Source organism: Canis aureus, chromosome 19 (genome assembly GCF_053574225.1).
Source record: "Canis aureus isolate CA01 chromosome 19, VMU_Caureus_v.1.0, whole genome shotgun sequence".
Lineage (NCBI taxonomy): Eukaryota > Metazoa > Chordata > Mammalia > Carnivora > Canidae > Canis > Canis aureus.
In genome coordinates, this window is record NC_135629.1 from 51004917 (window position 1) to 51030517 (window position 25601).

The 25601-nt window shown below is 55.7% G+C and overlaps 3 protein-coding genes across 10 annotated transcripts; 2 read left to right on the top strand and 1 right to left on the bottom strand.

Annotated features, from left to right (window-relative positions):
- Positions 1 to 703: 703 nt before the first annotated feature.
- Positions 704 to 4379, top strand: ACP5 (acid phosphatase 5, tartrate resistant). Of its 2 annotated transcripts, none has more exons than XM_077859831.1 (6): positions 704 to 855; positions 1970 to 2058; positions 2316 to 2600; positions 2805 to 2932; positions 3025 to 3370; positions 3769 to 4379. In XM_077859831.1, exons 3-6 carry the CDS (start codon positions 2316 to 2318, stop codon positions 4039 to 4041), a joined length of 1032 nt encoding a protein of 343 aa, XP_077715957.1. In that variant the 5' UTR covers positions 704 to 855; positions 1970 to 2058; the 3' UTR covers positions 4042 to 4379. The 2 variants fall into 2 exon arrangements, with proteins under 2 accessions (XP_077715957.1, XP_077715958.1); XM_077859832.1 differs by lacking the exon at positions 704 to 855 and adding an exon at positions 928 to 1083.
- Positions 4380 to 10084: 5705 nt separating this feature from the next.
- ELOF1 (elongation factor 1) lies at positions 10085 to 15447 on the top strand. 5 transcript variants are annotated; one of them, XM_077859840.1, is made up of 4 exons: positions 10085 to 10229; positions 14168 to 14301; positions 14461 to 14531; positions 14814 to 15447. In XM_077859840.1, exons 2-4 carry the CDS (start codon positions 14186 to 14188, stop codon positions 14855 to 14857), a joined length of 231 nt encoding a protein of 76 aa, XP_077715966.1. In that variant the 5' UTR covers positions 10085 to 10229; positions 14168 to 14185; the 3' UTR covers positions 14858 to 15447. The 5 variants fall into 5 exon arrangements, with proteins under 5 accessions (XP_077715966.1, XP_077715962.1, XP_077715964.1 ...); XM_077859836.1 differs by having other exon boundaries at positions 14819 to 15447; XM_077859838.1 differs by having other exon boundaries at positions 10110 to 10233; positions 14819 to 15447.
- A 3521-nt stretch (positions 15448 to 18968) lies between these two features.
- Positions 18969 to 25536, bottom strand: CNN1 (calponin 1). Of its 3 annotated transcripts, none has more exons than XM_077859834.1 (7): positions 25375 to 25536; positions 23154 to 23275; positions 20989 to 21055; positions 20753 to 20890; positions 20458 to 20568; positions 19816 to 19962; positions 18969 to 19732 (listed from the first exon to the last, which is right to left on the bottom strand). In XM_077859834.1, the coding sequence occupies exons 1-7, from the start codon at positions 25435 to 25437 to the stop codon at positions 19487 to 19489; spliced, it is 894 nt and encodes a 297-aa protein (XP_077715960.1). In that variant the 5' UTR covers positions 25438 to 25536; the 3' UTR covers positions 18969 to 19486. The 3 variants fall into 3 exon arrangements, with proteins under 3 accessions (XP_077715960.1, XP_077715961.1, XP_077715959.1); XM_077859835.1 differs by lacking the exon at positions 25375 to 25536 and adding an exon at positions 24277 to 24297; XM_077859833.1 differs by lacking the exon at positions 25375 to 25536 and adding an exon at positions 23948 to 24106.
- Between the last annotated feature and the right edge of the window lie 65 nt (positions 25537 to 25601).

The following is a 25601-nucleotide window of genomic DNA, read 5'->3' on the forward strand; positions in this document are numbered from 1 at the left end:
TTCTGTAGAATATCACCCAATTTGGGTGTTTCCTTGGTGCTAATTTTTCTCATCCTTAGCCTGTGGTTGCACGTTGCTGGAAAGAAACCCACAAAGACAAGGTGCCCTTCTCGTGCCATTATGTCAGGGCCACATGATGTCAGTGAGACTGATCACCAGGGATGTCAACCTGGCCCATTCAGTTAAGGTGGTGTCTCCAAGTGTCACCACTGGAAGATTCCTGACTTTTGCTTTTCCGTCCTATGTTCTTTGGATGGAAGTCACTAACTCCTTTGAGTCCAGTCCACACTCAAAAGGAAGTGGGAAGGGTTGAGTTCGATCTCCTGAAGGGGCCTTTCAACTTGGGCTATTTGGTGTTGTTTCTAGGGAAGATTTGATTTTTCTGCCCTCACACCCATTTCAAAGACCAGGAAGCTGGGGTTGAAGAGACCTACTTCCTCACTAGAGGGTGACCCAGCCCAGGATGAGGCCCACCCAGCGATCCTGGCTGTGGGTGCCCCAGGTGTAAAGGAAGGGGGCGACTCAGCCTGCCTAAGGGAGAGGGGAGGCGGGAGGAGGCGCAGGGAGGAACTCTGGTCCCTGAGCCCCAGCCCGAGCTGGAGCCCGATCGCCGATCGCCGGCCTGGGCCGTCCCCTGGGGTGCTCAGCCCCATTTTACAGATGTGCCTGCCGCCTGCGCCCCGGAGGAGGCGTGGCGGCACTGGGTGGCCCAGCCGGATCCAGGGCCCGGCAGGCCGGGCCTCGCGCCCGCCCTCCCCGCCGGGGATCAGCTGGGCGCCCGGGTCCCGCACCCCGGGCGGAGGGCCGCGGCCTCCTCCACGGCCAGCCGTCCGCCGAGCGCCCCGCCGACGGCAGGTGAGACCCGCGGGGCCGGTGCGATCGCTGCGGGGGCCCCGGGGGAAGGGGCTCCGCCTGCCCGGGTGACCCACTTCCTGTTTGTCGGGGCTGCGGGGCGGGAGGCGCAGCTAGCTGGGTGACCCGAGGCAGGTCACCTCACCTCGCTGAGCCGGTGACCTCCGCGCCGAAGGAGGGCCTCCCCCACCCCCACCCGGGTCGGCCTCGCAACGACTGGAGGGAGCCGACGTGAGTGTGCAGGGAGGAGCCTGGGCGGGAGGAGGAAGGCAGGGAGGTGGGGGGCAGGTGGCCCCACTGCCCTGGCGCCCCACCTGCCTACCCCTAGGGGCAGCCTGCCATCTGAGGGCCTGCAGGCAGCTGCTGAGAATATGAGGGTCAAAACTCAGTGGTCACATGATGTGTCACCAGCTGCCCCCGCCTGGGTTCCTCCTGTGGGGAATGGGGGTGGGGAGCAGGGGAGGGTGTGGGCAGGACTTCCTGGAAAGGGGAGACCCTGATGTTTGGGGGAAGGTGGTGATCCTGGGACTCAAGCCCAGATGTCAAACACACACCACCCAGCAGGCACACAACTCACGTGAGACACAACACAGCCCCACAACACCACTCCAGCACAACACAAGGACACAAATCAGTTTCCCACACACTTCCACTTTAGAACCCAGGCAAATGTCACAGGCACACCACTCGGGCCTTGTAGGCTCAGTGCGCACATCTACAGGGACAAAGGACTCCCAGGCACACAGCAGACATGTGACCCAGGCAGGCACGCTTGGCTACACACAGGAAACAGACACACCCAGACACAAGCAGACAAACACGTCCTGGGAGTACATGGACACACAAGATGTGTCTGGCTGGGGCACACAGATACAGCCCCATCCACAGCACACAGAGGATAACGGGGTGCCTGGGGCCCCCGGCCATAAACAAGCTCATATGGCCAAACACAGAGGCTGTGATGGAAGGCACGGCTGCACTCGTGTGCCAGACTCCCACCCGAATCCCGTGTCCGGCACTGGGGAACTCCAAAGCTCACATGACCCAAGGGGAGGGCTTCTGGAACAGTCTTCGGAGAAACTGCATCATCCTCACTAATGATCCATTTCCGCCCCAGGGAATAAAGGCTCAGTGACCCGCCAGTTCTGCCCAGGAGCTCACCTGCCTCTCTGAGCCCCCCGCTGACTGGCTAGTGCCTCCCCCAGGGTGAGTGCTGGGTGTGGGATGAGGGCAGCCAGAACTGGGCCTGCACAGCCACCCTTCCCTGCCTCTGGACCCCGCCTACCCTCTGACCCTTCCAGCTGGCTCTTGCCCTCAAGTCCTGGGAACTAGGGACTCCCCCGGGGCTTCCCCTGGGGCCAGCCCTGCAGGGAGCAGTCTCCCCCGATCTTGGAGCAGGGGTCCAAGGGCCCATTGCCTAAGCCTCAGTCCTGGGCCCTCCCTGCTGCTCTCTCCCTTCCCAGATGGACACACGGACTGTGTTGCTTATCCTACAAGCCTTGCTGATGCTCCCCCTGGCTGACGGAGCCAACCCGGGAGCCAACCCGGGAGCCAATCCCGTCCTGCGCTTTGTGGCTGTGGGTGACTGGGGAGGAGTCCCCAATGCCCCGTTCTACACAGCCCGGGAAATGGCCAATGCCAAGGAGATTGCCAGGACTGTGCAGATCCTTGGCACAGACTTCATCCTGTCCCTGGGGGACAATTTCTACTTCTCTGGTGTGCAGGATGCCAACGACAAGAGGTTTCGGGTGTGTGCCACTGGAGCGGGGCGGGGGGGATGGGAGGGGACCTGTGGAAAAGCTGTTCGACCTTTTGACTTTGGAGAGGGCAAAAGCAGATGTGTGGGTACCTAGAGCACTCAGTGTCTCCCTTGGCCCTGGCCCCTGACTTGGTGGAAGCACAGGGGTAGCTGCTTGACCCCGGGGTGGGGGTGTCCCTTCTATGTGTTGCAGGAGACCTTCGAGGATGTGTTCTCTGCATCTTCCCTCCGCAACGTGCCCTGGTACGTGCTGGCTGGCAACCACGACCACCTGGGGAACGTCTCAGCGCAGATAGCCTACTCCAGGATCTCTAAGCGATGGTGAGCTGGCCCCCAACCCCCTGCGCCCTGCCACGCTGACCTCGGGCTTATATGCTCAAGACGTGTCCCCACTGCTTCTATCTCTTCCACAGGAACTTCCCCAGCCCCTACTACCGGCTACGCTTCAAAGTCCCACGGTCCAACGTGTCTGTGGCCATCTTCATGCTAGACACAGTGACGCTGTGTGGCAACTCGGATGACTTCCTCAGCCAGCAGCCCGAGAGGCCCCGTGACCTGGGGCTGGCGCGCACACAGCTGTCCTGGCTCAAGAAGCAGCTGGCGGCGGCCAAGGAGGACTACGTGCTGGTGGCCGGCCACTACCCCGTGTGGTCCATCGCCGAGCACGGGCCCACCCACTGCCTAGTCAAGCAACTGATGCCCCTGCTGGCCACGTACAAGGTCACCGCCTACCTGTGTGGCCATGACCACAACCTGCAGGTGAGAGGTCTGTGGGTGAGGTGGGGAGGGGGTCCCCAGCCCAGCCAGTGTGCCACATAGTGCACTTGGACTTTCCTGCTGCTTGGTGGTGGAGGGTGTCTCCCAAATGTCCCTGAAGCTATATGCTGTCTAACCTGGAAAATAGCCCAGAGTTTCCTAAAAGGCATCATACTAGCTACCAGTTGCCAATTGCTCACTCAGTTCTCAGGCTGTGAAGTAGGACCGATGCACTGCTAACAGGTAAGGAAACTGAGGCCCAGAGGAGTTTTGGTCCTTGCCCGAGGTGACTCCATGGCCAGGTACAGACCTGACCCTGGACTTAAGACTCCGCACAAAGCCCATGGTCAGCTTCACTGAGGGGCTGGGACCTCCACTGACCCTGGGCTCTCCGTGCACAGTACCTTCAGGATGAGAATGGTGTGGGCTACGTGCTGAGCGGGGCTGGAAACTTCATGGACCCTTCGAAAAAGCATCTGCGCAAGGTCCCCAACGGCTACCTGCGCTTCCATTATGGGGCCGAGGACTCGCTGGGCGGCTTTGCCTACGTGGAGATCAGCCCCAAAGAGATGAGCGTCACTTATATTGAAGCCTCGGGCAAGTCCCTCTTCAAGACCAGACTGCCAAGGCGAGCCAGGCGGCAGCAACCACGAGTGCACCACGCTAAGGCCTGAGGCAGACGGGCCTCCCTGCCAGGCAGTGGGTGGGCCTTGCTGGGACCCGTGCCCATGGGCAGGCTTTCTCATGGGCCCACCGTGCCACAGCAGAGCAGAAGGAGAACCACAGATGAGGGGGGCTGTGGTACCAGGTGGCCCTTGTGACAAGGATGCTCACATATGTGAAAGACACATGGACACGTGTGCCAGCTGGAGTGCCATGCCCTGCAGCCAGGCTTGTCCGACCTGCGCTCTAGGCAATGGGGGTGGGGGCAGGGAAGGAAAGCTTTCTCCTGAATCAAGCATCTTTCTATCACTGCCCAATATTCAATAAAAGAATAGTTGCAGAGGCTGAACATGTGTCTTGAGCATCTCTTTCCTCCCCTACTGGCACGTCCCATCACCTGGGTCTGAGAGGGGCGGGGCTCTCCCACTTGCTGCTCTGTGCCTCCTTGTCTCAGCTGGCCTCATACATCGATGTGATTTTAATAAAGGCCAGACAGAGGGCACCTGGGTGGCTCAGTTGGCTGGGTGTCTGCCTTTGGCTCAGGTCATGGTCCCAGAGTCCTGGGATTGAGTCCCATGTTGGGATTCCTGCTCAACAGGAAGTCTGCTGCTCCCTCTGCCCTTACACCCCCACCCCCACCCCCGCTCATGCTCTCTTTCTCAAAACAATAAAAAATCTTAAAAAAAAAAAAAAAGATCAAACAGAAAGAAGGGTGACCACGCCACACAGGCCTTCCTCCTATGTGCCCAGCTCCCCAGGAGCACCCACTGCCCCTCATTTTTTTCCTGTCCCAATTGATGCCTCCATAATAAAAACACCCCCCACCAACTTTCTTACACAAAACAACATGATATACACAACACAGTTCTGCACATGCTCTTTCTGCTAACCACAACTCGACTGTTCATAACAATATTCCTTTTTCCTCATCTCAGTACGGAATTGGTAATGCAATCACATGGATTGAAAATCTAAAATTTAGAGGCACCTGGGTGGCTCAGTGGTTGAGTGTCTGCCTCTGGTTCAGGTGATCCTGGAGTCCCAGGATTGAGTCCTGTATCAGGCTCCCCACGGAGAGCCTGCTTTTCCGTCTGCCTGTGCCTCTGACTCTCTCTCTCTCTCTGTCTCTCGTGAATAAATAAATAAAAATCTAAAAAAAATAAAATAAAAAGAAAGGTGCAATATCTCTTTCCTTCCCTGTTCTTCTGTCTCCTGCTCTGGAAGGAAATAACTTTTTATCCATGCCTTGTTTCCTTCCAGGATTTCTCTATTCAAATAAAAGCATATGTGAACTTTTTTTCTCCCTCCTCCCACTGATCTGCACCTTATTTGTTGTTTCCCAACCAACTTTATGGACGCGTCATTGACACATCTAAAGTGTGCAGTTCATTGAGTTTTGACACAGGCACACAGCCACAAACCCACCACCACAATCAGATATGAGCATTTCCCACAGCCCAAAGATTCACTTTGCACTGTTATTGCTGCCTGTTATACCTGGAGATCTGTCCATCAGCTCTCAGGGGAGCTTCTGGCTCTTGCTACAGTTAACAGAGGTCTTGACTGATTCCGCTGTCTAACTAACCAGCCATCTAGTGAGGTTTGCCTGAATCACTTCCAATAATTTTGCTATCCTCAAATGCATCGCTGCAGCAAATGCCTCTATAAATTAATTTCCTATATGTACAAATACATTTGTATGACAAATTGGATACATTCCCAAAAGTAAGACAGCCCTTCTCTATGATAGTTTCCACCTTATGCCCTGGGCTCCTGGCTGGGACCCACTGAAATCTTTTCCAGCCTTTCCCTCTTTCCAAAACAGCTTTAGCGGATACCCCCGGACCCATGCTTGTGTACATCTGTGCAAGTACATATGCAGGAAAACTTCCAGAAGCAGAAATATGTCAGGGCCTGTTTCTTACAATAAGTGCTGAAAGCAGAATGTTCATCCTGAGTCGAAAGCTGCAGAGAAGCCCAGTTCCCCTGGGGGGGAGAGTTGAGTAACACCCACCCACACATTGCCTGAGCCATCCAGCCAGAAGCAGGTCACAGAAACTGCTGCCTTGGCCCGCCCTCAACTGTCACTTCAGCTGCTACCTGGCAGGGACCCACTTGTTTGGCTCCAACTGTCAGCCCCGCTGACTGAAATGATATAACAACTTGAACAAAATATAACTGAATTACCTCCAGGGAGAGGAACTTGGTGGAAGTGGCATCTTCCATTTGCTACTTTATAGAAGTTGATATTGTTGAAGTTGTTACAGATGCCCAGGATCCTATTAACATTAAACAAGCTCTCTGACCAAAATGCCAGTCTTGGGTTCCTTCCAGCTCACGTTTACCTGCCTGGCATTACTACCAGCCAAACTCTGTACCAAAAAACACCATCACTTCTAGCCCTGACCCATGAGGCAAGGGCCAGAATCATCCTCGCTTCTCTGAGGACATTAGACAAACTTGACAAATTAAGCGATGTGCCCAAAGTCTTGCCCAGGAAGTGGCAGGCCCTCAGTCTTAACCACAACAGTGAAGGTGGTTCACAGCTACCCTGCCTCTTCCCACTGACTCAGAGGCTCCAGGCAGGCAGGGATCTGAATCAGAAGTCAGCCCAATGTCCTTGTTCACAGGGCCCAGAGTGTGGAATTAGCCCAATGTCCCTGTTCACAGGGCCCAGAGCATGGAAAGGAGAAGTGACACATCCAAGATCACACAGGGAATGAGTGGCAGGGAGCAGGATTGCCACCCAGACCCCCTTCTCCACAACGACCAAGTACTGCTGCCAAGTACCAAGCCCTGTGCCAGGCAGCTGAGGACCCAAGGAGCACCAAAAAGAATAAGGCAGGGCGGACACTCGTCATCAAAGGCCTTCCACCCAGCTCAGGGGACACCGCCAGCTAGCACGCAGCCACTGTCAGAAAGATGCCTTCTAAACGTCAAAGAACAGGATGGCAGAGCTCCTCAAGCCACTCACAGGTTCTCACCTCCTCTCACTCTCCCCAAGCAACCTCTTGTGACTCAACCATCATGGATATTATCATCTTCCCCACTCCAGTCTTCACCCCAGGTGCCAGGACAGTCAGTAGCAGCATTCTCTTGCGGCTAGCAGCTTGTCGTGGAGGTCAGGCCACACCCTCAACAACCGTGCAGGCCAAGAATCATAAATAAAAAGGTGAGAGACCTGCCTTACGAAACGCACCATCATCAAAACAACAGGACACGAGCTCAGAGAAAACATCCAGAGGAAATCCAGAAACGTATTCAAGAACACATGAGAACGTGATTAGGTTGAAGGTGACGCTGCAACTTCACGGAAAGGTGTTATTTGCCTGGTCAGTTTTCCCAGAAGACAGAGCCTGAGCCCTACTTCAGACCGTATACAAAAAATAGAACCCAGAGGGGTCACATGTTTTAGTATAGAAATAAAACACAATAGATGAAAACAAAGATCTCAATGAAATGGTTCAGAGTACTGCTATTTGTAATTGCCCCAAAGTGGAAACAAACCCGATGTCTATCAACAGGTGCAAAGATAAATCAACTGTGGTCCATCCACACAATGGAATATAAAACTCAGTGATAAAATTGAATAAACCACTGATAGACACTATATGGACAAGTCTCAAGCTGAATTAAGCTCAGCAAAAGAAGCTGAACTCAAAAGACCACACATAATGTATGATTCTGTTCACAGGACTTTCTGAAAAATACAAAGCTATAAGAACTGAAAACGGATCAGATGGTGCCAGGGGCTGGGGGCAGGCGCAGGAACTGACGACCAAGAGACACGAGGAAACTTTTCAAGGATGATGGATATGTTCACTATCTTAATTGTGGTGATGGTTTCATGGGTACATACGTATGTCAAAATATGAAATTTCATAGTCTACATACGATTTATTGTCCGTCACTTATATCCCAATAAAGCTGTGAAGGAAGGAAGGTAGGAGAAAATGAGAGAGAGAGAGAGAGAGAGAGAGAGAGAAATAGAAGTAGAATGAGAAAGAAAAGAAACAAGCAAACCCGGCAATCCTAAGCAAATATGGGATTGTCCATATATATTACGGCCGAGTTGCAATATGAATTGTGTAGCTACTAAAAACAAAAGCTACTTGTGTTTTGACTATTCAGGGTAAATAGCAAGTTGCAAGGTAACCTATGGTAGGATCCCATCCTCTGCAAGTCTGTATCAGCTCTGAAAAAGGGTCCGCTAGTCAGTTCCAAAGGTAACACTGCCCTCTAGGGGATATCTTGAAAATAGCTCAACTTAAAAAATACATCTCATTACAAATTATTTTCCTGAACACTCTAATGAAACAGTTCTAATCAAGGTCACCAGTGACCAAACACTTGCGGAGTCAACAGACTCAATTCACTTTCCTCATCTTAGTCAAACTCTCAACACATGTGACATAGCTGACCACCCTCCCTGTCTTGAAATACCTTCTTCTGGAGGCTTCTGGGAAAGGACATCCACCTCTCTATCCTCCTACCTCACTGGTCTGCCCAGGTTCTTGCAGACTCCTCCTCCTAACATCTAAGGATGGGGTGCCCCTGATCTCCTTATTAGCCCTCTTCTTTTGCTATACTTTTCCCCTCACCCTGAAACCAGGAGACCTCCTCTGGATCCAAGGCTTCAAATAACCTCCATGGGTGAATGATTCCCAAAATCACATTCAGATCCTTCTTCACCTGAGCTCCAGATTTCACTTCCAGTGGCCCGTTCCACACCTCTCTGCTTGTTTCATGGCTAGAGCACAACCCTTTATTTCTCCTCCAAATCATCTCCCTGAGAGGCAGCTCCAGACACAGGAGCTCCAGTGGGAGTCGTTTTTTTTTTTTGTTTGTTTTTTGTGGGTTTTTTTATTCCCTTCTCTCCTTCACTCCATTAGATGTTCTGCAGGTACTATTTCTGTGTAACTCCTTTTCAGTCTTCTATTTCAACTTGAGGCTCAGCCTCCCAGAGCAGCCTTCCCAAGCCTCAGACCAGTTTGGCAGCCCCCTCCACCATCATACCCTCTGAGATCCACACATTCTTTTATGCTGAGCCGCAGAGCATAGTAACCGATCCTTTATGTCCAGCCTCTTTCTTAAATTGTGGGAATCGTAAAATCTTATTCCTTTCTCCCCCAACTCCTGAACAGTCCTTAATATGGCCCACAAGACGTCACGTGATCTGGTCTTTGTAGGCCTCTTCAACCTTTTCTATTATAACTTCAGCACTCAGGGCACTCCGGGTGGCTCAGCGGCTTAGTGCTGCCTTCAGCCCAGGGCCTGATCCTGGGGACCCCTAATCGAGTCCCACATCGGGCTCCCTGCATGGTGCCTGCTTCTCCCTCTGTCTGTCTCTCTGCCTCTCTCATGAATAAATAAAATCTTTAAAAATAATAACTTCAGCACTCAGTGTGGTCCACGGACTAGCAGCATAGACCTCAAAGGGAGCTACTTAGAAGTGCAGACTTTGAGACCCCGCACCTGACCTAATGGGTCAGACCTAAACTTTACAAAGCTCCGCAAGCTCTTATCAAAGTTTAAGAAGTGAGGCGCCTGGGTGGGTGGCTTAGTGGTTGAGCACCTGCCTTTGGCTCAGGTCATGATCCCCAGGGCCTGGGATCAAGTCCCACACTGGGCTCCCCCCAAGGAGCCTGCCCCCCTCTCTCTCTCTCTCTCTCATGAATAAATAAAATCTCTTCAAAAAAAAAAAAAGTTTGAGAAGAGCCTCGGGCAAGCCCCCCATCACCCTGACTCAGGCATACTGGTATTTGCAATTCCTAAGCACTGAGATACTGGAATGTGTCCTCATGTGGGGACATCCAGGTGGCCTGCGAGGGGCTGGGGCTCCAGCTGGGAGAAAAGACAAGTCAAGACGCTGCGGCCAAGGGCGGGTTGGCCTTTCCAACGCCGGGAGGGCCCAGCCACCACCTCTCACTCCCGAAAGGCGGTAACCGCCACCCCCGGGAACTCACCAGAAGCGCGGGGGCGCACTACCAGTCAGAAGCGCAGGCGCCCTCGCGCAGGCGCGCTGCGACCCCGCCGCCCGGCCCGGGACGCGAGTACGCACGTGCGCTGGGGAGGCGGGGCTGCTCGGTGGGCGGTCCTGGCCGCGGGTGAGGAGAGGTGAGGGGTTTCCGCTTCCGGCGGGAGGCGGAAGCCGCTGTCTCCCGGGTGAACGAGGCCGTCGCAACGAGGGGAGAGGAGTGTAGGTGACGGTTCGCGCTGGTGGGCGTTGGGGCCTGGCGTGACGGGGCGCTCGTCTACTCGGGGGCGCAGCCGGGGCCCAAGAGGAGGCGTCGAGGACCCCGGGTTTGGGGGGTGGACTACCGGGGAGCTTGACTCCCCCGGACCCCAGCCCGCCAAGCGCCGCTGCTGGGTGGCCTGGCTCCCACCGGCGCCCGGCGGGAGGCGTCGCGGAAGCCTCGGTGAGCTTGGAGGGACCGCTCCCCCGCCGTCTCGTGAGTCACGGCAGGGCTGGGGACTGATCCCTTTTCCAGGCGACTTTGGCGCGCTCGGACCTAGGTCGCCACGGGGCAGGCTAAGGCCCTGGAGCTTTGTGTACGGCCAGACCCCATTCTGGTGTGGGGTCGGGGGTACTGCAGCCGCCGGGTAAGAGGAGATTCCGGGACCCGTCCATACCTTCTGATTCAGGAGACTTACTTATTCATTCAACAAGTAGTTATTGAGCGCTTAATGCATACCAGGCACTACCCACGCTGGGGATTCAGCAGAAGGCAAATAGTGCGTCCCAGCCCGTTCCCCTCGGGGCAGATCTGAGATGAGGTTCAGAATCTGCATTTTTTTTGAGCAATCCCCACCTCCACCTCATCCCCCCGCAGATGATTCTGTTACAGGTGGTACCTTTCCCAGCCTTTGGGAAAACAAAACACCGCTGGGAGCAGGTGAGAGCGTGGGCTGTAGAACTGGCCACACCTTTGGGGTCCCATTTCCTCTGCTGTCCTATTTCGTACCCTTTTCTCCCCATGGCGCACTGAGCTCCAGCTGTACCAATCTTTCTCTTTCTGGGGGGAAAAAAGCTGCCTCTGCCCCCAGAGCCTTTGCAGTTGCTGTTCTGTCAGCTTGGACTATTTTGCGTGGTTGCCTTCTCTCATCATTCGGCCCTCAGCTTAAATGACGTTAACCCCAAGGGTCCTTCGCACCCCCCTCTTTTTTTTTTTTAATTTTATTTATTTATTCATGAGAGAGAGAGGCAGAGACACAGGCAGAGGGAGAAGCAGTCTCCATGCAGGGAGCCCGACATGGGACTCGATCCTGAGTCCCCAGGATCAGGCCCTCGAGCGAAGGCAGGGGCTAAACCGCTGAGCCACCGGGGCTGCCCTCGCACCCCACTCTTACATGAAATCGCCAGGTTCCAGAAGTATTCACTTAGTGCTGATTGATTAATCTCATAGCACTTACTGATAATCGAAACTATTTCACTTATTAAGTTAAGGGTCTTTCTTCCTCTACTAGAATAGAGGTTCCACAGGAGTAGACACTTTGCCTGCCTTGATTGCAGCGTTGCTGTCATGAGCGGAGGCCCTGGCATTGGTTCATTCATTCATCCATTTAAGGTTTGTTGAGTGCCAGCTCTGGGCCACCAAGCAGTTCTTGGCTCTGTTGATACAAAGGAAAGACAGAAATCCCTGCTACCATAGAATTTACATTTGGAGGGAGGTAAGTGGGGTGGGAGATGCAGGGAGACCAACAGGGAGGCTGTGTGAGCATGACTAGGACTCCGACTATAGTCTTGGTGAGAAGTGGGCAGACTCTGGATGTCTTATAGAGGTAGAGCAGCAGGATCAGGATCAGATAAGGAGAGAAAGGAATTGAGGGTGAGTCCAAGGTTTTTGGATAGAGGGATTTGCTATCTGTTGGCATGGGGAAGACTGAAAGAGTGTTGAGGTGTCAGCAGCTTGTTTTTGAATGGGTTATGTATGAACGTGTGTTAGCATCAGGTGAAGGTGTAGCCAAGGCAGTTAAATGAGCCAGTCTGCAGTTGAGAGGAGACACTGAGGATGGTAAATCGGGGGGCATCAGTATAGCAGGGGCATTTGAAGCCCTGAGGCTGGGTGAGATCTCCATGCAGGTGAGTGCAAATGAAGTGGACCCCAAAGCTTGAGCTTATGGGCTCATGTACCATTAGAGAAGTTGGGGCTGGAGGGCGGGGGCAACAGCAGCAGCAGAAACTGAAAGGAGCCCCCATTGAGGCTTGAGCAGAGTGCAGAATCCTGAGAACCACATGGAAAGGTTAGGACTAGTGACCAGTGTGTCCAGTGCCCTGAGGAGGAGGGGGCCTGCCCCTTGGGGTGAGCAGAATGGTGAGGAGGTAGAGGGAGAATAGGAGGAAACAAATGAAGACAGTACAGACAGTTCTGCTAGATAAGCCCCCAGAATGAAGAGATGGTTGTGTTTTTTTTGTTTTTTCTATTTTTAGAGAGAGTGCGAGAGTGGTGGGAGGGGCACAAGGAGACACAGAATCCCAAGCAGACTCTGCACTGAGTGCAAAGTCCTACATGGGGCTCCATCTCTGGGTCCTGAGATCATAACCTGAGCTGAAATCAAGAGTCTGTGCTCAACCGACAGAACCATCATCCAGGCACCCCAAGAGCTGATTGTTTTTAATGATGTGTTTAATAGCTGTGTCTGTTAATGATCTAGTTGAAAGAGAAAATGTGATGTTGGGATCCAGAAGAGCATGGACATTCTTCCATAGCAGAAGAAGGAGGGCAGAATGGAGGGGTCCTGGGGGCTTGTGGATGTTCTCCACTGACTACTTCTGTTTACTCAAAGAATTGGGAACGCTCCAAGTTAAGAATGAGGGCGGGACATAGAGAGCAATTGCTAAATCTGAGTGAAATTCTGGTGGTATTTTCTGGCAGGCTGCCAGCCTCCCATGTCAGAGTGGGATGAAGCTAAAGCCACCCAGGAGGGGGGTGGAGGGGGGGTGGCAAGAGGGGAAAGCACCTTGGGAAGACACTCCCAGGTCTGGTGCTTGTAGAATCCTGAGCACAGTGCCTGGTGTGGGAGTTGTGCTCGGTGTTAGCCCCTGCTTCCAAGATATCTGTCCCTCGATGTCTCTCTGGCACTTGATCCCATCATTTCCCCCCAACATCTCATTCTTCCTGTACATTAGACATCAGAGAATGGTGCCACCTTCTTCCCCACCCACCCTCTCCATCCCCCACCACCTTAGGAGTCATCCTGGATCCTTCCTCCTCTCACCACACTCACTCCGCTGATGTGTCTCAGTCTCACCTACTCCTTCAACAGCCCTGTCCTAGTTCTGACCTCATCTGCATTCAGATCTCTGACCTGTTCTCGATGCCTTCAAAAGGCAGTGATTCCATCCTTTCTTTCGCTGCCCCCAGGTTCCATCTAAATCCCTCCCACCTATTCCTGCTCCCTCCTTAGCCTGCCCCTCACCCCTGCCTGTGTGGTCCCCAAATCCTGGCTGGCGCTCTCAGATATGTGTGCTCAGTCTTGCTATGTGGCGTTTCTCTCCTCAAGTTGCCTGTCCCCTCTTCTCTGCCCAACAGCTCCTTATCCATGGGGAGACAGCTCAGGAGTTCTTCTGGAGGATCTGCCGGATGCCTTGAGTGTCATTCCTCCTAGGTGCCACTGGCATGTCCCTTTGACAGGAGGAGCAGCTGCTCCTAAAATCACCAGCTTCTGAGCACTTAGGCCCTGCCCAGCCTTGTGTAGCTGGTCTGTCAGAGTCTTTTATGTCATCCTCACCAGGAGCAGCGGCATCCCGTGTGGATGCCAATGATAAATGGGCCAGGTCCTATGCTCAGCCCTTGACTTACCATTTGTCGCAGCAGCCCCACAAGACCCCTCTGAAATACTTCAGCTCTATTTTACTGACAGGAAACTGAGGCCCAGGGAGTTTAAGTCACCAGTGTGGGGTCACCTAGTAAGTGGTGGGCCGTGATTAGAACTCAGGCCACCTGATGCCAGAGCCTGCTCCCATCCCCCCTGCCCAGAGTGCACCTGATTGCCCGCCCGCCTGCAGTGGGGACTGGGGCCTCATCCCACAGAGGCGGAGCCTGAGGGGCCAGCCAGGGCTTCTTCCCAGCCTGCCTCCTAGAGCCTCAAGCTGGGGGGCCCCCCTAGTTGCTGACTTTTGCCCCTGTCCCACAGGTTTGTCCTCCTACAGACATGGGGCGCAGAAAGTCCAAACGGAAGCCACCCCCCAAAAAGAAGATGACCGGCACCTTAGAGACCCAGTTCACCTGCCCCTTCTGCAACCACGAGAAGTCTTGTGACGTAAAGATGTGAGTGGGGGACAGGGCCTCCTCTCTCCTCCCAAAGTCAGAAGGCAGCTTCCCTGCCCCCACTGTCCTCCTTCCTGCCCCAGGCCATCCCAGTTGGGGGGATCACCACCCATAGACACAGGCTTCTTGACTCACCAGTCCCTCCACCTCCTGTTCCAGGGATCGTGCCCGCAACACCGGAGTCATCTCTTGTACCGTGTGCCTAGAGGAATTCCAGACGCCCATCACATGTATCCTTGGGAAACCAGGCTTTTTCCGGAAAGTGGGGTGGTGAGGGTGGGGGGCAGTCAGGGCTCCCCTTCCCCGGTGGGCTGCCCTAAGGCACCTGGCCAGGACTCTAGTCTCTGCATCTCTGGCCCTGCTGTTTGCCCTGGTGCACGGCTATGACTGCCCAGGAGAATAGGTGCCACCTGCTGACTTCCATAGGGCGTGGGGCAGGGATCTGGCTGACACCAGTGAGAGGTGTATACAGGGAAGGGGTCCATGCCACCAGTTGCCCTTGACCTCAGCGGCCCAGATCTGTCAGAACCAGTGGATGTGTACAGTGATTGGATAGATGCCTGCGAGGCAGCCAATCAGTAGCAATGCAGAGGACCCACTCCCTTGGTGGTGCCGCCTGCCATGGACCTGCCCCGCTGGCTACCAGTCCAGAGACATTCCAGGGTCCAGGGTGTGGGTCCAGGGCCTTCACAGCCCTCCGTGTGGATGGTGTGGGTCTGGGTGTGAGTGTGTATGGCTGTGAGTGTGGCCATGGCAGCGTGCTTGTGGGCACTGACTGGAAGTGAGGTGGGCACCCCAGGGGCCTGAAGTGCTTCACTTGGCTCTGAAAGCCTTTAACTTGCTTGCTCCTCCTCGGAGCCTGTGTCCTGACATTCTGGACAAGGCCAAGGCCAGCAGAGGCAGCCTCGGGACTCTCCAGCCTCCTCACCCACCTCACCAGCACCTTGCCCATTTGAACTGGACTGCCCTCCCTCCTCCCCTGCCTTCCAAGGCCTGTGGCCTGAGATTCAGAGCCACAGTCCCATAGTCCCCTTGGGCCCTAGCAGAATAGCCCCTTTCCCATTTAGTTGCTTTTGTAGAGGAGGAAGGGGCGGGGCCAGGGATAGCTGTCAGTCACCAGCCCTTAAATAAAGCAGCGGATGCAAACTCCTGCCTCTCTGTGATTTCCTGGGTTCTGGGTCAGGCCCAGGGGCTCAGTGAGGGAGAGGAGGAGACTGAGGCATTCGGAGGTGGCCTAGCAGGCCATCAGAAATCGGGTTTGGTTAGCCCAAACTGCCCATTTTGTCCACCCAACAGGCATTTGTGGTAAAACCAGGCTAGTGCTGGGCCCAGGGAACATGGGCCATGAACCTGCAGACATCTGGCCAGGCAGACATCTTCAGGCACAACAAAATGGGGCCAGCGGAGCCTGGGGTGGGATGGGGGGTTGGCCAGGGTAATTAGAGAAGGCTTCCGGGGGCTGGGGCGGGGGGAGGGGCGGCAAAAGGAGCAACACTCAAGGCCTACCCTGTACCAGAAGCTGCTGTCAGGCTTGCCCACCTTACCCCACTGTGAGGCAGATGCCCCAGACTCACAGGTGAGGAATTAGGCTGAGATGGGAAGTCACTGGCCTAAGGTCCCACAGCCAGAAGGCTGCAGAACTGGGCCTTGAACCCAGGAGGCCTGGCTTCATAACCCCGAGTCTGTCTTCTGAGTCCAGGGTCCAGGCTGAGGGAACAGCTCATGGCCTCCTTGGGGGTAGAAGAGTAAGGGTCTCTGAAAGGGATTTTTTTCTCTAAGGGTGGCGAGAGGTCACTGAAGGCTGGAGGTGGGGCCAGATGCACATGTGTGATACAATAAATATTGGCCTTTGTCCTTAGTTCCTGGCACAGAGTTCCTCAAATCCTTGCAACTTTCTAAATGATAGGAATGTCTTTTGTCACTCAAAGGTGCCCCTTTTGATCACACCTGAGTTGATGCTGGTCACCAGAAAGTGATCACTGCATGGGACCCTCTGTAACACCCACAACCTCTGAGGAAGGGAAGCAGGAACTACAGGTTAAGCTGTATAAAAACTTCAGCAAGGGGTGCCTGGGTGGCTCAGTCAGTCACTTAGGTGTCTGCCTTTGGCTCAGGTAATGATCCTGGGGTCCCGGCATCGAGTCCCAAGTTGGCTCCCAGCTCAGCAGGGAGTCTGCTGCTGCCTCTCTCTCTGCCCTGCTAATGCACTTGCTCACTCTTTGAAATCTTAAAAAAAAAAAAAAAAAATCTTCCAACAAGATTTGATGAGCTCGGGGTTGGGGGCCGTGGTGCTGCTGGGAGAGTGGGCACATGGAGAGGGTGTGGGAGCTCTACACCCTTACCCACACTGTCGCCCATGCACCTCTTCCATCTGGCTGTTCCTGATTTATATTCTTTTCTAATAAATGGTAACCTAATAAAATACAATGTTTGAGTTCTGTGAGCCACTCTAGTAAATTAATCAAATCTGAAGAGGTGGACATGGGAATCTCAGATCTCTTGCTGTTCAATCAGAAACACAGGTGACAACCTGGACTTAGCAATGGACCTGAAAGTGGAGGGACAGTCTCCTGAGCCTTTATCTTATGAGGTCTGATGCTGTCTCTAGGTCGTGTCAGAATTGAGTGAATTGCTTGATGGTTTTGGAAAAAAATGCATTTTTGAACCTGGCTGCTGGGATCTCTGGGTGGCGCCGCTACTGGTTTAGCGCCTGCCTTTGGCCCAGGGCGCGATCCTGGAGACCTGGGATCGAATCCCACGTCGGGCTCCCAGTGCATGGAGCCTGCTTCTCCTTCTGCCTATTTCTCTGCCTCTCTCTCTTTCTCTCTCTCTCTCTCTCTGTGACTACCATAAATAAATAAAAATTAAAAAAAAAAAAACCTGGCTGTTGGTGAACACCTGTGCATTGTATGGTGCCCTCAGACGGCCTTACAGTTATGGAGGTCCCGATGCTCTGGCAGCGGGGCTGATCAGCACCTGCATCTGGCCTCGAGCCAGGGCAGCAGGTGACCTGCGCTTTGCATTCCTTGTTAGTATTGCAGGAAGGATAATGGAACCTTCTGGGGCCATACTGAGGCTAGAGGGGCCTAGCACAGTGCCTGGGTTTGAGTGACGCTGAGACCCACTCAGGGCAGTAAGGGGTGTGAACAGCCGAGGGAGATGTCGAGCTGGCTGAAAGCCTTGGCCACTAGGCCCTGGGTCTGGCATGTGCCCCTTGCCCTGACATGCCCTTTCCTGCTGTCCCCACATCCGCCTCCAAAGTCCTGGCTAAGGTCCTCTGGCCCAGGCAGGAACCAGCGGGCATAGGCAGAGCCGTGGACAGGCGCCTGGGTGGAGGGTGTCCTCAGGGGTCCAGCAGAAAGGGGGCTCATGCCTCCGGCTTCCAGGGCCCGCCTACCCCAGTCACACAAGCCAAGTGCTAATATGGTGCTGTTTTCCCGAGGAGGCAGGGCCCTGGGCCAGGCATGGATCCTCCTCAGCATAGCTTCCCCATGCCGGCCCTGGGGGAGCAGGACTTGCACTAGCCAGGCCAAGAGCGCCTGGAATCCCTTTTACGAGGCCCCAGGGGCTGTGTGCGTCTGTGCATGCGGGTCTTCTGGTGTCTGTCTCTGCAAGTCCCTGTGTTCCAGCTTCATCCCCTATTACGAGGAAAGCAGGGGGACCCCTGTTCTGTAACCACCACCACCACCACCCCATCCCACCCCCCTACTCCGGCATGGCTGCATCCTGTCCTTAGGACAGCTAGGGCCCACATCCCGGGGAGGACAGGATCCCCTCTGAAATGTGGGGAAGTTGGGGCTGTACACATTCCTGGGGCCCTGGGCTGGCAGGCCAAGCTTGGGAATCAGCCCTAAGCAGAGGGCAGAGAGTGAGCCGGGCACACAGGGCCACCGTGCCAGGCAGTCTGCTACTCACCTGCTCTGTGCCAGTCTTTAAAGGGCCATTGCTCTGGGTCCCCAATGTGCTCATCCTCCACTGCCTTGTGCCCCCCCCCCCCCCCCCCGCTGCCCGCCCACAATCCACTTCAGGGTGAAACGGTTCCACCTGCCTACACCGGCCTCCAGGACTCAGCTTGTCCATTCTCATTGATCAGTGCCAAATGTCATCCTGTCTGGAGGCATGGTTTCATTTTTAGCTTCCCCATGTCCCCTGGAGGCTCCCTGTCTTCATTTTCCTGAGGGGGAAAACAGGCCTAGGGAGGGTGAGTTGCCCTAGGTGACCCAGCTAGTGGGAAGCAGGACCGTGATCCCATCTAGCCTGTCCCAGTGCTTGGGCTCTTTTTCACAACCCACAGGCTTCTCAGAAAGGCACATGAGGGCTGAGCATGTGTGTGTCGATATTGCGTATGTGTGCAAAGGTGTGTGTTGATGTGTCCTGAGTGGGAGTGCGTATTGTATGTGTATATCTGAAGGGGGAATATGTATGTGTGCCTAAGGCTGCAGAGTATGCACATACCATATACACAAAAGTAATGCGTGAGTGCAGATTTTGTTTGTGAGTTCCTGTCCTGGGTCCAGCCAGGTGGCTGTGAGCTCCATATGTGTATCTCATAAGTTTTTGTGTGTGCCTGTGACAATGTGCATGTGGGAGATGGAGTGTATCTAAGCAAGGCTGTTTGCACGTGTGCAAGAGCCACCCAGGCTCCAGGACAGAGCAGCCCTGAGACAATGATTTTACAGCCATTTATTGTGCTCCAGTGAAATAGAAAAAGAAAGTGCTCGCGTTAACAAACGCCGCTGTCACATCCACATATGCCAGTCGCTGCAAACCAAACCGCGTGTGTCCGCTGGGTCTCTGGGCATGCAGTTTGCTCCCACTGTGGGAATGGGGTGGGGGCAGGCCGAGCCTGGGCTCTGGGGGTTCTGCTTGGGGGGGACCTCTTGTCCTGGGGTACCCACCTGTGAGGGAGTGGGGGGACAGCTGGGGTAGCTTTGCTCAGTGCGTCCTTTGGGTGCTGTTGGGAACACCCGGCTCGATGGTGGATCCTGCAGCGCTCCAGGGAGGAGGGCCCCCTGCCCCCCCACACGCCCCCCAGTCTGTCCCCCCGAATGCTAACCCTGTAGGCAGGTGCCAGGGGGCTGGAGGACGCCATGCAGGGGGAGGGGGTCGGCAGGGCCAGCTCAGCCCTGCCAAGAGCAGCAGCCAGCCTCCCTGGGGGGAAGGCGGGGGGGGGGTGCCCAGGGCCCTAGGCAGAGTTATAGTAGTTGTGTGGGTGGTGGTTGTGGGCAGGCTCGCCCAGCTCTGGGTACTCAGGCGTCAGGCAGTACTTGGGGTCATAAACCTGACGCGGCAGCCCATACACTGTCATGCCCCGCTGTGAGGCCCCCTTGTTGCTGCCCATCTGCAGGCTGACGTTGAGTGTGTCACAATGCTCCATGCCCAGCCCTGGCTCGAAGATCTGTCGCTTGGTCCCGGGTGCAGTCATGCCGGCCTGTAGAGGGTGGACCAGTCAGGCTGTGGGGACAGTGGAGGGCAGGGGCACCCCCAACAGCCCCCCAAGGTCCCCACACACACCTGGCTGGCTCCCTTGTTGGTACCCATCTGCAGACTGATGGTGGCCTGGTCCAGGGGTTGGTCCGTGCCCAGCTTGGGGTCATAGAGGTGGCGCCGGGTGCCATAGGCCGTCATGCCCTGCTGGCTGGCAAATTTGTTGGTGCCCATCTAGGAAGCCAGAAGGAGAATCATCCCAAGGCTTGCAGAGCCTCACCACGGGCCATGAGACATAACATGTCAGCAGAAACTTGCTCGGCCCTCCAGCGAGGCGCTGCTTCCCCTCTCAGGCTCCAGAAGCTGAGGCCCAGAGAAGGCATGTCACAGGAGCTGTAAATGGCTCAGAGCACCAGGGCCTGACTTCCAGGGTTCGAGTCCCAGTCCCGCCACTTATTACCCAGACAGTCCTGGCAACTGACCTAGCTTCTCTGGGTACCTGTTTCCTCATCGGTGTAAAGGGTGTAAGGATAACAGCACCCACTCCTTAGAGCTGTCGGAGAAGTAAGTTAGTGTACCGAAAATGGCAGGCACGGTGCCCAGCATACATCTGCGTTAAAGCCAAATATCCTGTGCCCCAAAGCCTGCAGGGACCTGGGTGCCCTCCTGGCCTCCTTGACCTCCCCGCTCAGCACAGTGGCAGGACCCAGGTGAGGAAGGGGCCAGTACCTGCAGCCCGATGATGTTCCGTCCTTCTCTTAGCTTCTCGGGCTCAAATTTCCTTTCCTGCTTCTCTGCGTACTTCACCCCCACATTCACCTTGTTCCCTTTCGTCTTGGCCTGGGGAGGGCGAAGGGAGCAGGGACTCGACTAGAGAACCTCCAGGCCACACTGTCCCCTCCTGGCACCTGCTCTCCCCCTGCCACCTCCACCGGACTCGGGGGGCACAAGTGGCCCCACTCGCAGCTCAGACTGTCCACAGCCCCGCACCCCTGCGCCAGACCCCCCTCCAAGCCACACTTACCATGCTGGCCAGGGCCAGGAGGGTGGACTGCACCTGGGTGTGGTTGGTGTTCTCAAACAGGTCGTTGGCCTCAAAAATGTCATGGGGCTTCACCCCATACTTGGTGATGGCCTTGATGAAATTGCCGATGTTTTCCAGCTGGAGGGGGCAGGCAGAAGTTAGCGGGGCGGGGGGGGGGGTAGCAGAGGGGGCGCGAGGTGGGGGTGGGAAGAGTTAAAAAGGATGTCTGGGCTCACCTGGTGCCAATTTTGGGTCGACTCGTTGACCTTCTTCACGGAGCCTGGCTGGAGCTTATTGATGAACCTATAAGGCGTCGGGGAGGGCAATGGGAAAGATGAGCTCCCCTCAGCACCCACGCCCAACCCCAGGGGAAGAGGGGTCAGGATGACAGCTACTGGTCAATTTTTGCCATTTCCTACCACCTCCAGCTCAGCCAAAGCCCCCTGATCCACCCCGGTGGGGATCCCCTGCACACCCAGGGAAGACTGAGACGGGAAAGTAAGCCCAGGAGCTGGGCTCCGGTCTCTAGAGGAAAGTCCCCTCATCTCTGCTATGCGGGAGTCTCTCCCTGGCAACTGCATCTCAGTCTCCTTGTCCCTTAGGGGCAACTGCACTGTGGAGAGCCCGCAGCTCAGGGCCCCAACTTCCCTCCCTGGCCTCACTCACCCCCTCGAGCTCCTCCAGTCTCTTGACTTTAAAATGCCACCCATATGCCAACAACTCCCCAGCATTTCCCCGCAGCCAGGCCTCTCACTCTCCATCCAATCCAGCTCCCTACCTGGCATCTCAAAGGCACCCCACCCCAGACTCCTGACACCCACTTTCGCCACCTCAATTCTTTCCATCCTCCCAGGCTCAGTAAACACATCCTGCTCACCCTCAGACTTGCTCTTGACTCTCCTATTCGGTTCTCCCATTCCTTGACACCCAACCCCTCAGCGGGTTCTTTGGCTCTGCCTTCTGAGGACATCCAGAAGCCCCTGGCTCCTTGCCACCTCCATGCTGCTCTGAGTTGTCTGAACCTCAATCCTGTGCTCTTGCAGGGGCCCCCTGTGGCTCCCAGGTTCCGCCTCGACCCCTGCAGACCCTCATAGCTACAATGGCCTTTTCCAAATAACTCCAGCTACTCCCCAGATCAAAAGTGCCCCCCGCCCCCGGTTTCCCTTCAGAATAAAGATCCTAAAACCTTTAACATGACTGAAAGGCCCTACAACTTCTGGCCCCCAGCTAACTCCCTCCACTTCCCCTAATCTCTCCTCGCTGTTCCTTGAACACACTATGCTTGCTGCCACCTCAGGGCCTTTGCACTGCTGCTCTCCCTATACCCTACCCCCTGCCTGGCTCACTCCTTCCTCAGATGCCCTCCCAGCTCCCTCACTCACTTCATCCAAGATTCTGCTCAAATGTTATCTCTTCTGAAAGACCTCCTAGACCATTCTCTACGAAGCAGCAAACCTTTTCCCCACCCCAGCCCTCCATCCTTTCCCCCTTGACTCTTCCCATGGCACTTCCCTCCACAGGCAAGTATGGGGTTTTTTCATGGATTGATCAATCTCCCCCATGAGGACCCAAGCTCTATGTGAGCTCAGAGTTAAATCTGTTCTGTTCACTATCCCCAGTGCCTAGACCTGCACACAGCAGGTGCTCCATAAATTCTTGGTGCACAAATGAATAACTGAGTGGGTGGGTAATCCTGTCTGAGCTAGAAACATCACAATGTCTCCCTATTCCTTATTCCCAGTGGGTATGCTAGAATAAGATCCCCCCACTCTGCCCTTTCCAGCACCTAGATCTTGGTAAGGCTGCACCTTCGGGAAGCTTCCCAAAAGGCACTCTCTGGCCATCACGGTCACCCTGTCCTGGGTCAGACTCAGAGATGCAGACAGGACCCTACTGGGCTCAGGGTCCTGGATCCAGTATTAGTGTCGCTGTGGACTCTGGAACCAGGGCTCAGAGCTGTGTGGATTTTCATTCCTCCTGGTGATTTAAGTTCTGAGAAGAGTAGAAAACCAGGCCTACTTAAGTTACTGTGGCATAACTCTCGTGTCACCAAGCCAGCAATGAACAGCCAATGTTGCCTTGTTGCCTTTTAGCTGTGACCTCTCTTTCTTGGAACTCTGGAGGCCATAAATGGGCCTGCCCTGTCTGCATGGTGATCAAGCCTAGATTCTGGTCATTTCTGTCAGAACAGCATGGGCCTCTGGGCGATATGTTTTACTTAACTGGGCCTCAGTTTTCTTTCCTGTTAAATGGGCACAATGTTGCTGTGCCAATGCTATTTCAAGGTCTCAGATATCAAGTGCCTAACCCAGCTCTGAGCTCATAGTCATTTGAAGGGTTGAGGGGGTAAAGATGAATGCCCAGGTTGGGGGCACCCCAAGGCAAAGTCTGCCCCACTCACTCGCAAAGAATGATGCCATCTTTGAGACCATCCATGAAGTTGTTCCCAATGCGGCGCCCAGTCACCCCCTCGATCCACTCTCGAAGCTCCTGCTCTCGCTGGTGGTCATACTTCTGGGCCAGCTGGGGATGGGGGACACAGAGAAGGTGGTAAGGATGGAGTGGGGAGCAGAGTTGGCTCCAGGGACCCAATCTGAGGTTCCCTAGGCCTGGTCTTCTCATCCCTTCCCAACTAAGGCAATTCTGCTCCAGCGTCCATGGGGGGGCTGAAGTGGGCAATGGGCCAGGACTGAGGTGGCACCTGCCCAGGGGGCCATTCCGGACATTCTGAGGTTTGGCACCAGAGAATGCAGACAAGGGGGGTGGAGAGCGGGGTACTTAGAGCTGGGAGGGGTGGTGCCTGGCCTCTTGGTTCCCCCTCCAGGCCAAACTTGGGGCTTAGCTTCCCCTGGTCCTGCCCCCCCACCCCCCTGCTGGAAGCCTGGGCGCCTCAGGCAGGGGAGGAGGAGCCCTAAGGACGTGGCTCTGAGTACTGCCTTGCAGGGGACTGTTCTGTCTTGCAGGTCTGTCTGCCTCAGTGTCTCTCCAGGTCCTGATCCTCTGGGCTGTGGCTCTGGCTGGAGGCTCCGGGGAGGAGGGGGAGGGGACAGGACAGAGGACAGGACACACTTGTCTTTGTCTTACTCCTGGCCCCATGCATGCTCGGTGGTATTTCTCTCTCTCTCTCCCCGCCCCCCCATCCCCGCACCCTCTGTCTCTGTCTCCCCAGCTCCAGCTGTCCTTCCTCGGCCTTGCCTTCCTGTCCCCATCTCCCTGTGTCTGGCTGGGGGGTGGGGCTCGGGGCTCCTCTGTCTCCTCTCTCTCGGCCTCTCCATCCCCTGTCTCGGTCTTATCTGGCTCCTGGCTCAGCCTCCCCATCCGTCCCTCTCAAGTCTCAGGCTCCCAGAAGCTCGGCGTCTCTCGCTCTCTTCCCCCTTCTCCATCCTGCCCCCCGCACCCTCCACCTCCCTTTCTCCAGAACCCTCCGCCCCAGCCCAGACAGGTTCCAAGACTGCGGGTGGAGGGGACGGAGCTGCCCCTTCCCCTGGGGGAGGAGGAGGAGGTAGGAGGGGGCGGCCCCTCACCTGGCCCCGGCCCTGCCGCCCCCCTCCCCACCAGCCCGGCTTTATAAAGCAAACCGGCCCTTATATAGCGCGGCCCCGCGGGCCGGGCTCCCCGAGGCCGCCTTATATGGCGCGGCGGCTTCGCGCGGCTCTGGGGCCGGCGCCGGGGGGAGGGGGGCGGCGCCGGGATCCCGCCCGGGCCCGAGCACCCGCCCCCCCAGCCCCCTCCTCCAGCCGCGAGGATCCCCCGACCCAGGATCCAATGCCAGCTCCCCCGCTTCCTCGCTGTACGCTGGGGAAAGCCACCCCCGGCCCTCGATGTTCCCCTCTGTCAAATGGGGCTGGGACTCCTGTCCTGGCAGCGCTCACGGAGCATTCCAGTGAGTTGAAGTTCACTGCCCCCGAGAAGCTGAACCCGACTCCGGGATGTGTGTGCCTTGGTGGCCGGGTGGCAGCGGAGGGCGATGCCAGGATCCTAGCTCTGCAACTCCCTTATGTCGAACCCTAGCAACTCGCCTCTCCTCTCTGAACCTCAGTTTAGCCATCCATAGCACAAGGGCGGTACCCGGATGTTTTCCCAGCTCAAAATTAGGAGACCCCTGCCAGGTCCCTAATGCTCAGTCTCTGACCTCCCGGCTGTCTCCCTCTCCCTTCAGGATCTCCTTCGCCATGTGGGCCTCACTTCCCCAGAACCCCAACTCTCAAGCACTCCCCGGTTTCTTTTTGAGATGGGGGTGTGTGTGAGGAAAATCGAGTCCTTTCCCAGCCCCCCAGGAACACAAAAGGAACAGGGGACGGGTTAACAGGAGACTCTGATCAAGTGGGGGTCTTTACAGGGGACAGATCACCTCAGTTTACCCGTGGTTGCCTGTGTGCCCTCCATTTTACCTGTCCCCCAACAGTAGCTGAGGGCTCTGGGATGCTCAGGATGGGGAATAAGGCAGTCCCGACCCTAGATTTGTCCTTTTTCCCTCTCTGATTCCAAGTCACACGGGATAGGCAAGAGGGGGTCCAGGGAACCCCAAGAGCAGGGCCTCTGGCCTGCCAGGGTGTGTGGGCCAGGCAGAGGCCCTATATTGTTCTTGACCTCAGCTGACAGCCCACAGACGGGAGCCTTACCTTGTTCTTGACCTCAGCGGACAACCCATAGGCGGGGCCCCGGTTGAAGTGAGCAGAGGACATGCTGGCTGGTGGTGGGCACGGGTGGCAGTAGTGCCGAGGACAAGGCAGCAGCTAGGCTCCGTCTGCAACCTCTTCCCTCCTCACACGTTTTTGAAGCTCCGGAGGCGGCCCGGGCCTCTTCCAAGGCCTTCCCATTGGCCAAAGGGGCCTGCCAAGGGGCGGGG

Coding starts and splice junctions, on each gene's coding strand:
- CNN1 (XM_077859833.1), bottom strand. CDS start 24,070: ATGGGGAGGCTGAGCCAGGAGCCAGATAAGACCGAGACAGGGGATGGA. Junction 21,056..23,153: donor GATGGCATCATTCTTTGCGA/GTGAGTGGGGCA, acceptor GACGCCTTATAG/GTTCATCAATAAGCTCCAGC. Junction 20,569..20,752: donor TCCTGGCCCTGGCCAGCATG/GTAAGTGTGGCT, acceptor CGCCCTCCCCAG/GCCAAGACGAAAGGGAACAA.
- ACP5 (XM_077859831.1), top strand. CDS start 2,316: ATGGACACACGGACTGTGTTGCTTATCCTACAAGCCTTGCTGATGCTC. Junction 2,601..2,804: donor CCAACGACAAGAGGTTTCGG/GTGTGTGCCACT, acceptor TATGTGTTGCAG/GAGACCTTCGAGGATGTGTT. Junction 2,933..3,024: donor TCCAGGATCTCTAAGCGATG/GTGAGCTGGCCC, acceptor TCTCTTCCACAG/GAACTTCCCCAGCCCCTACT.
- ELOF1 (XM_077859836.1), top strand. CDS start 14,186: ATGGGGCGCAGAAAGTCCAAACGGAAGCCACCCCCCAAAAAGAAGATG. Junction 14,302..14,460: donor AAGTCTTGTGACGTAAAGAT/GTGAGTGGGGGA, acceptor CTCCTGTTCCAG/GGATCGTGCCCGCAACACCG. Junction 14,532..14,818: donor ATTCCAGACGCCCATCACAT/GTATCCTTGGGA, acceptor TCAGCGGCCCAG/ATCTGTCAGAACCAGTGGAT.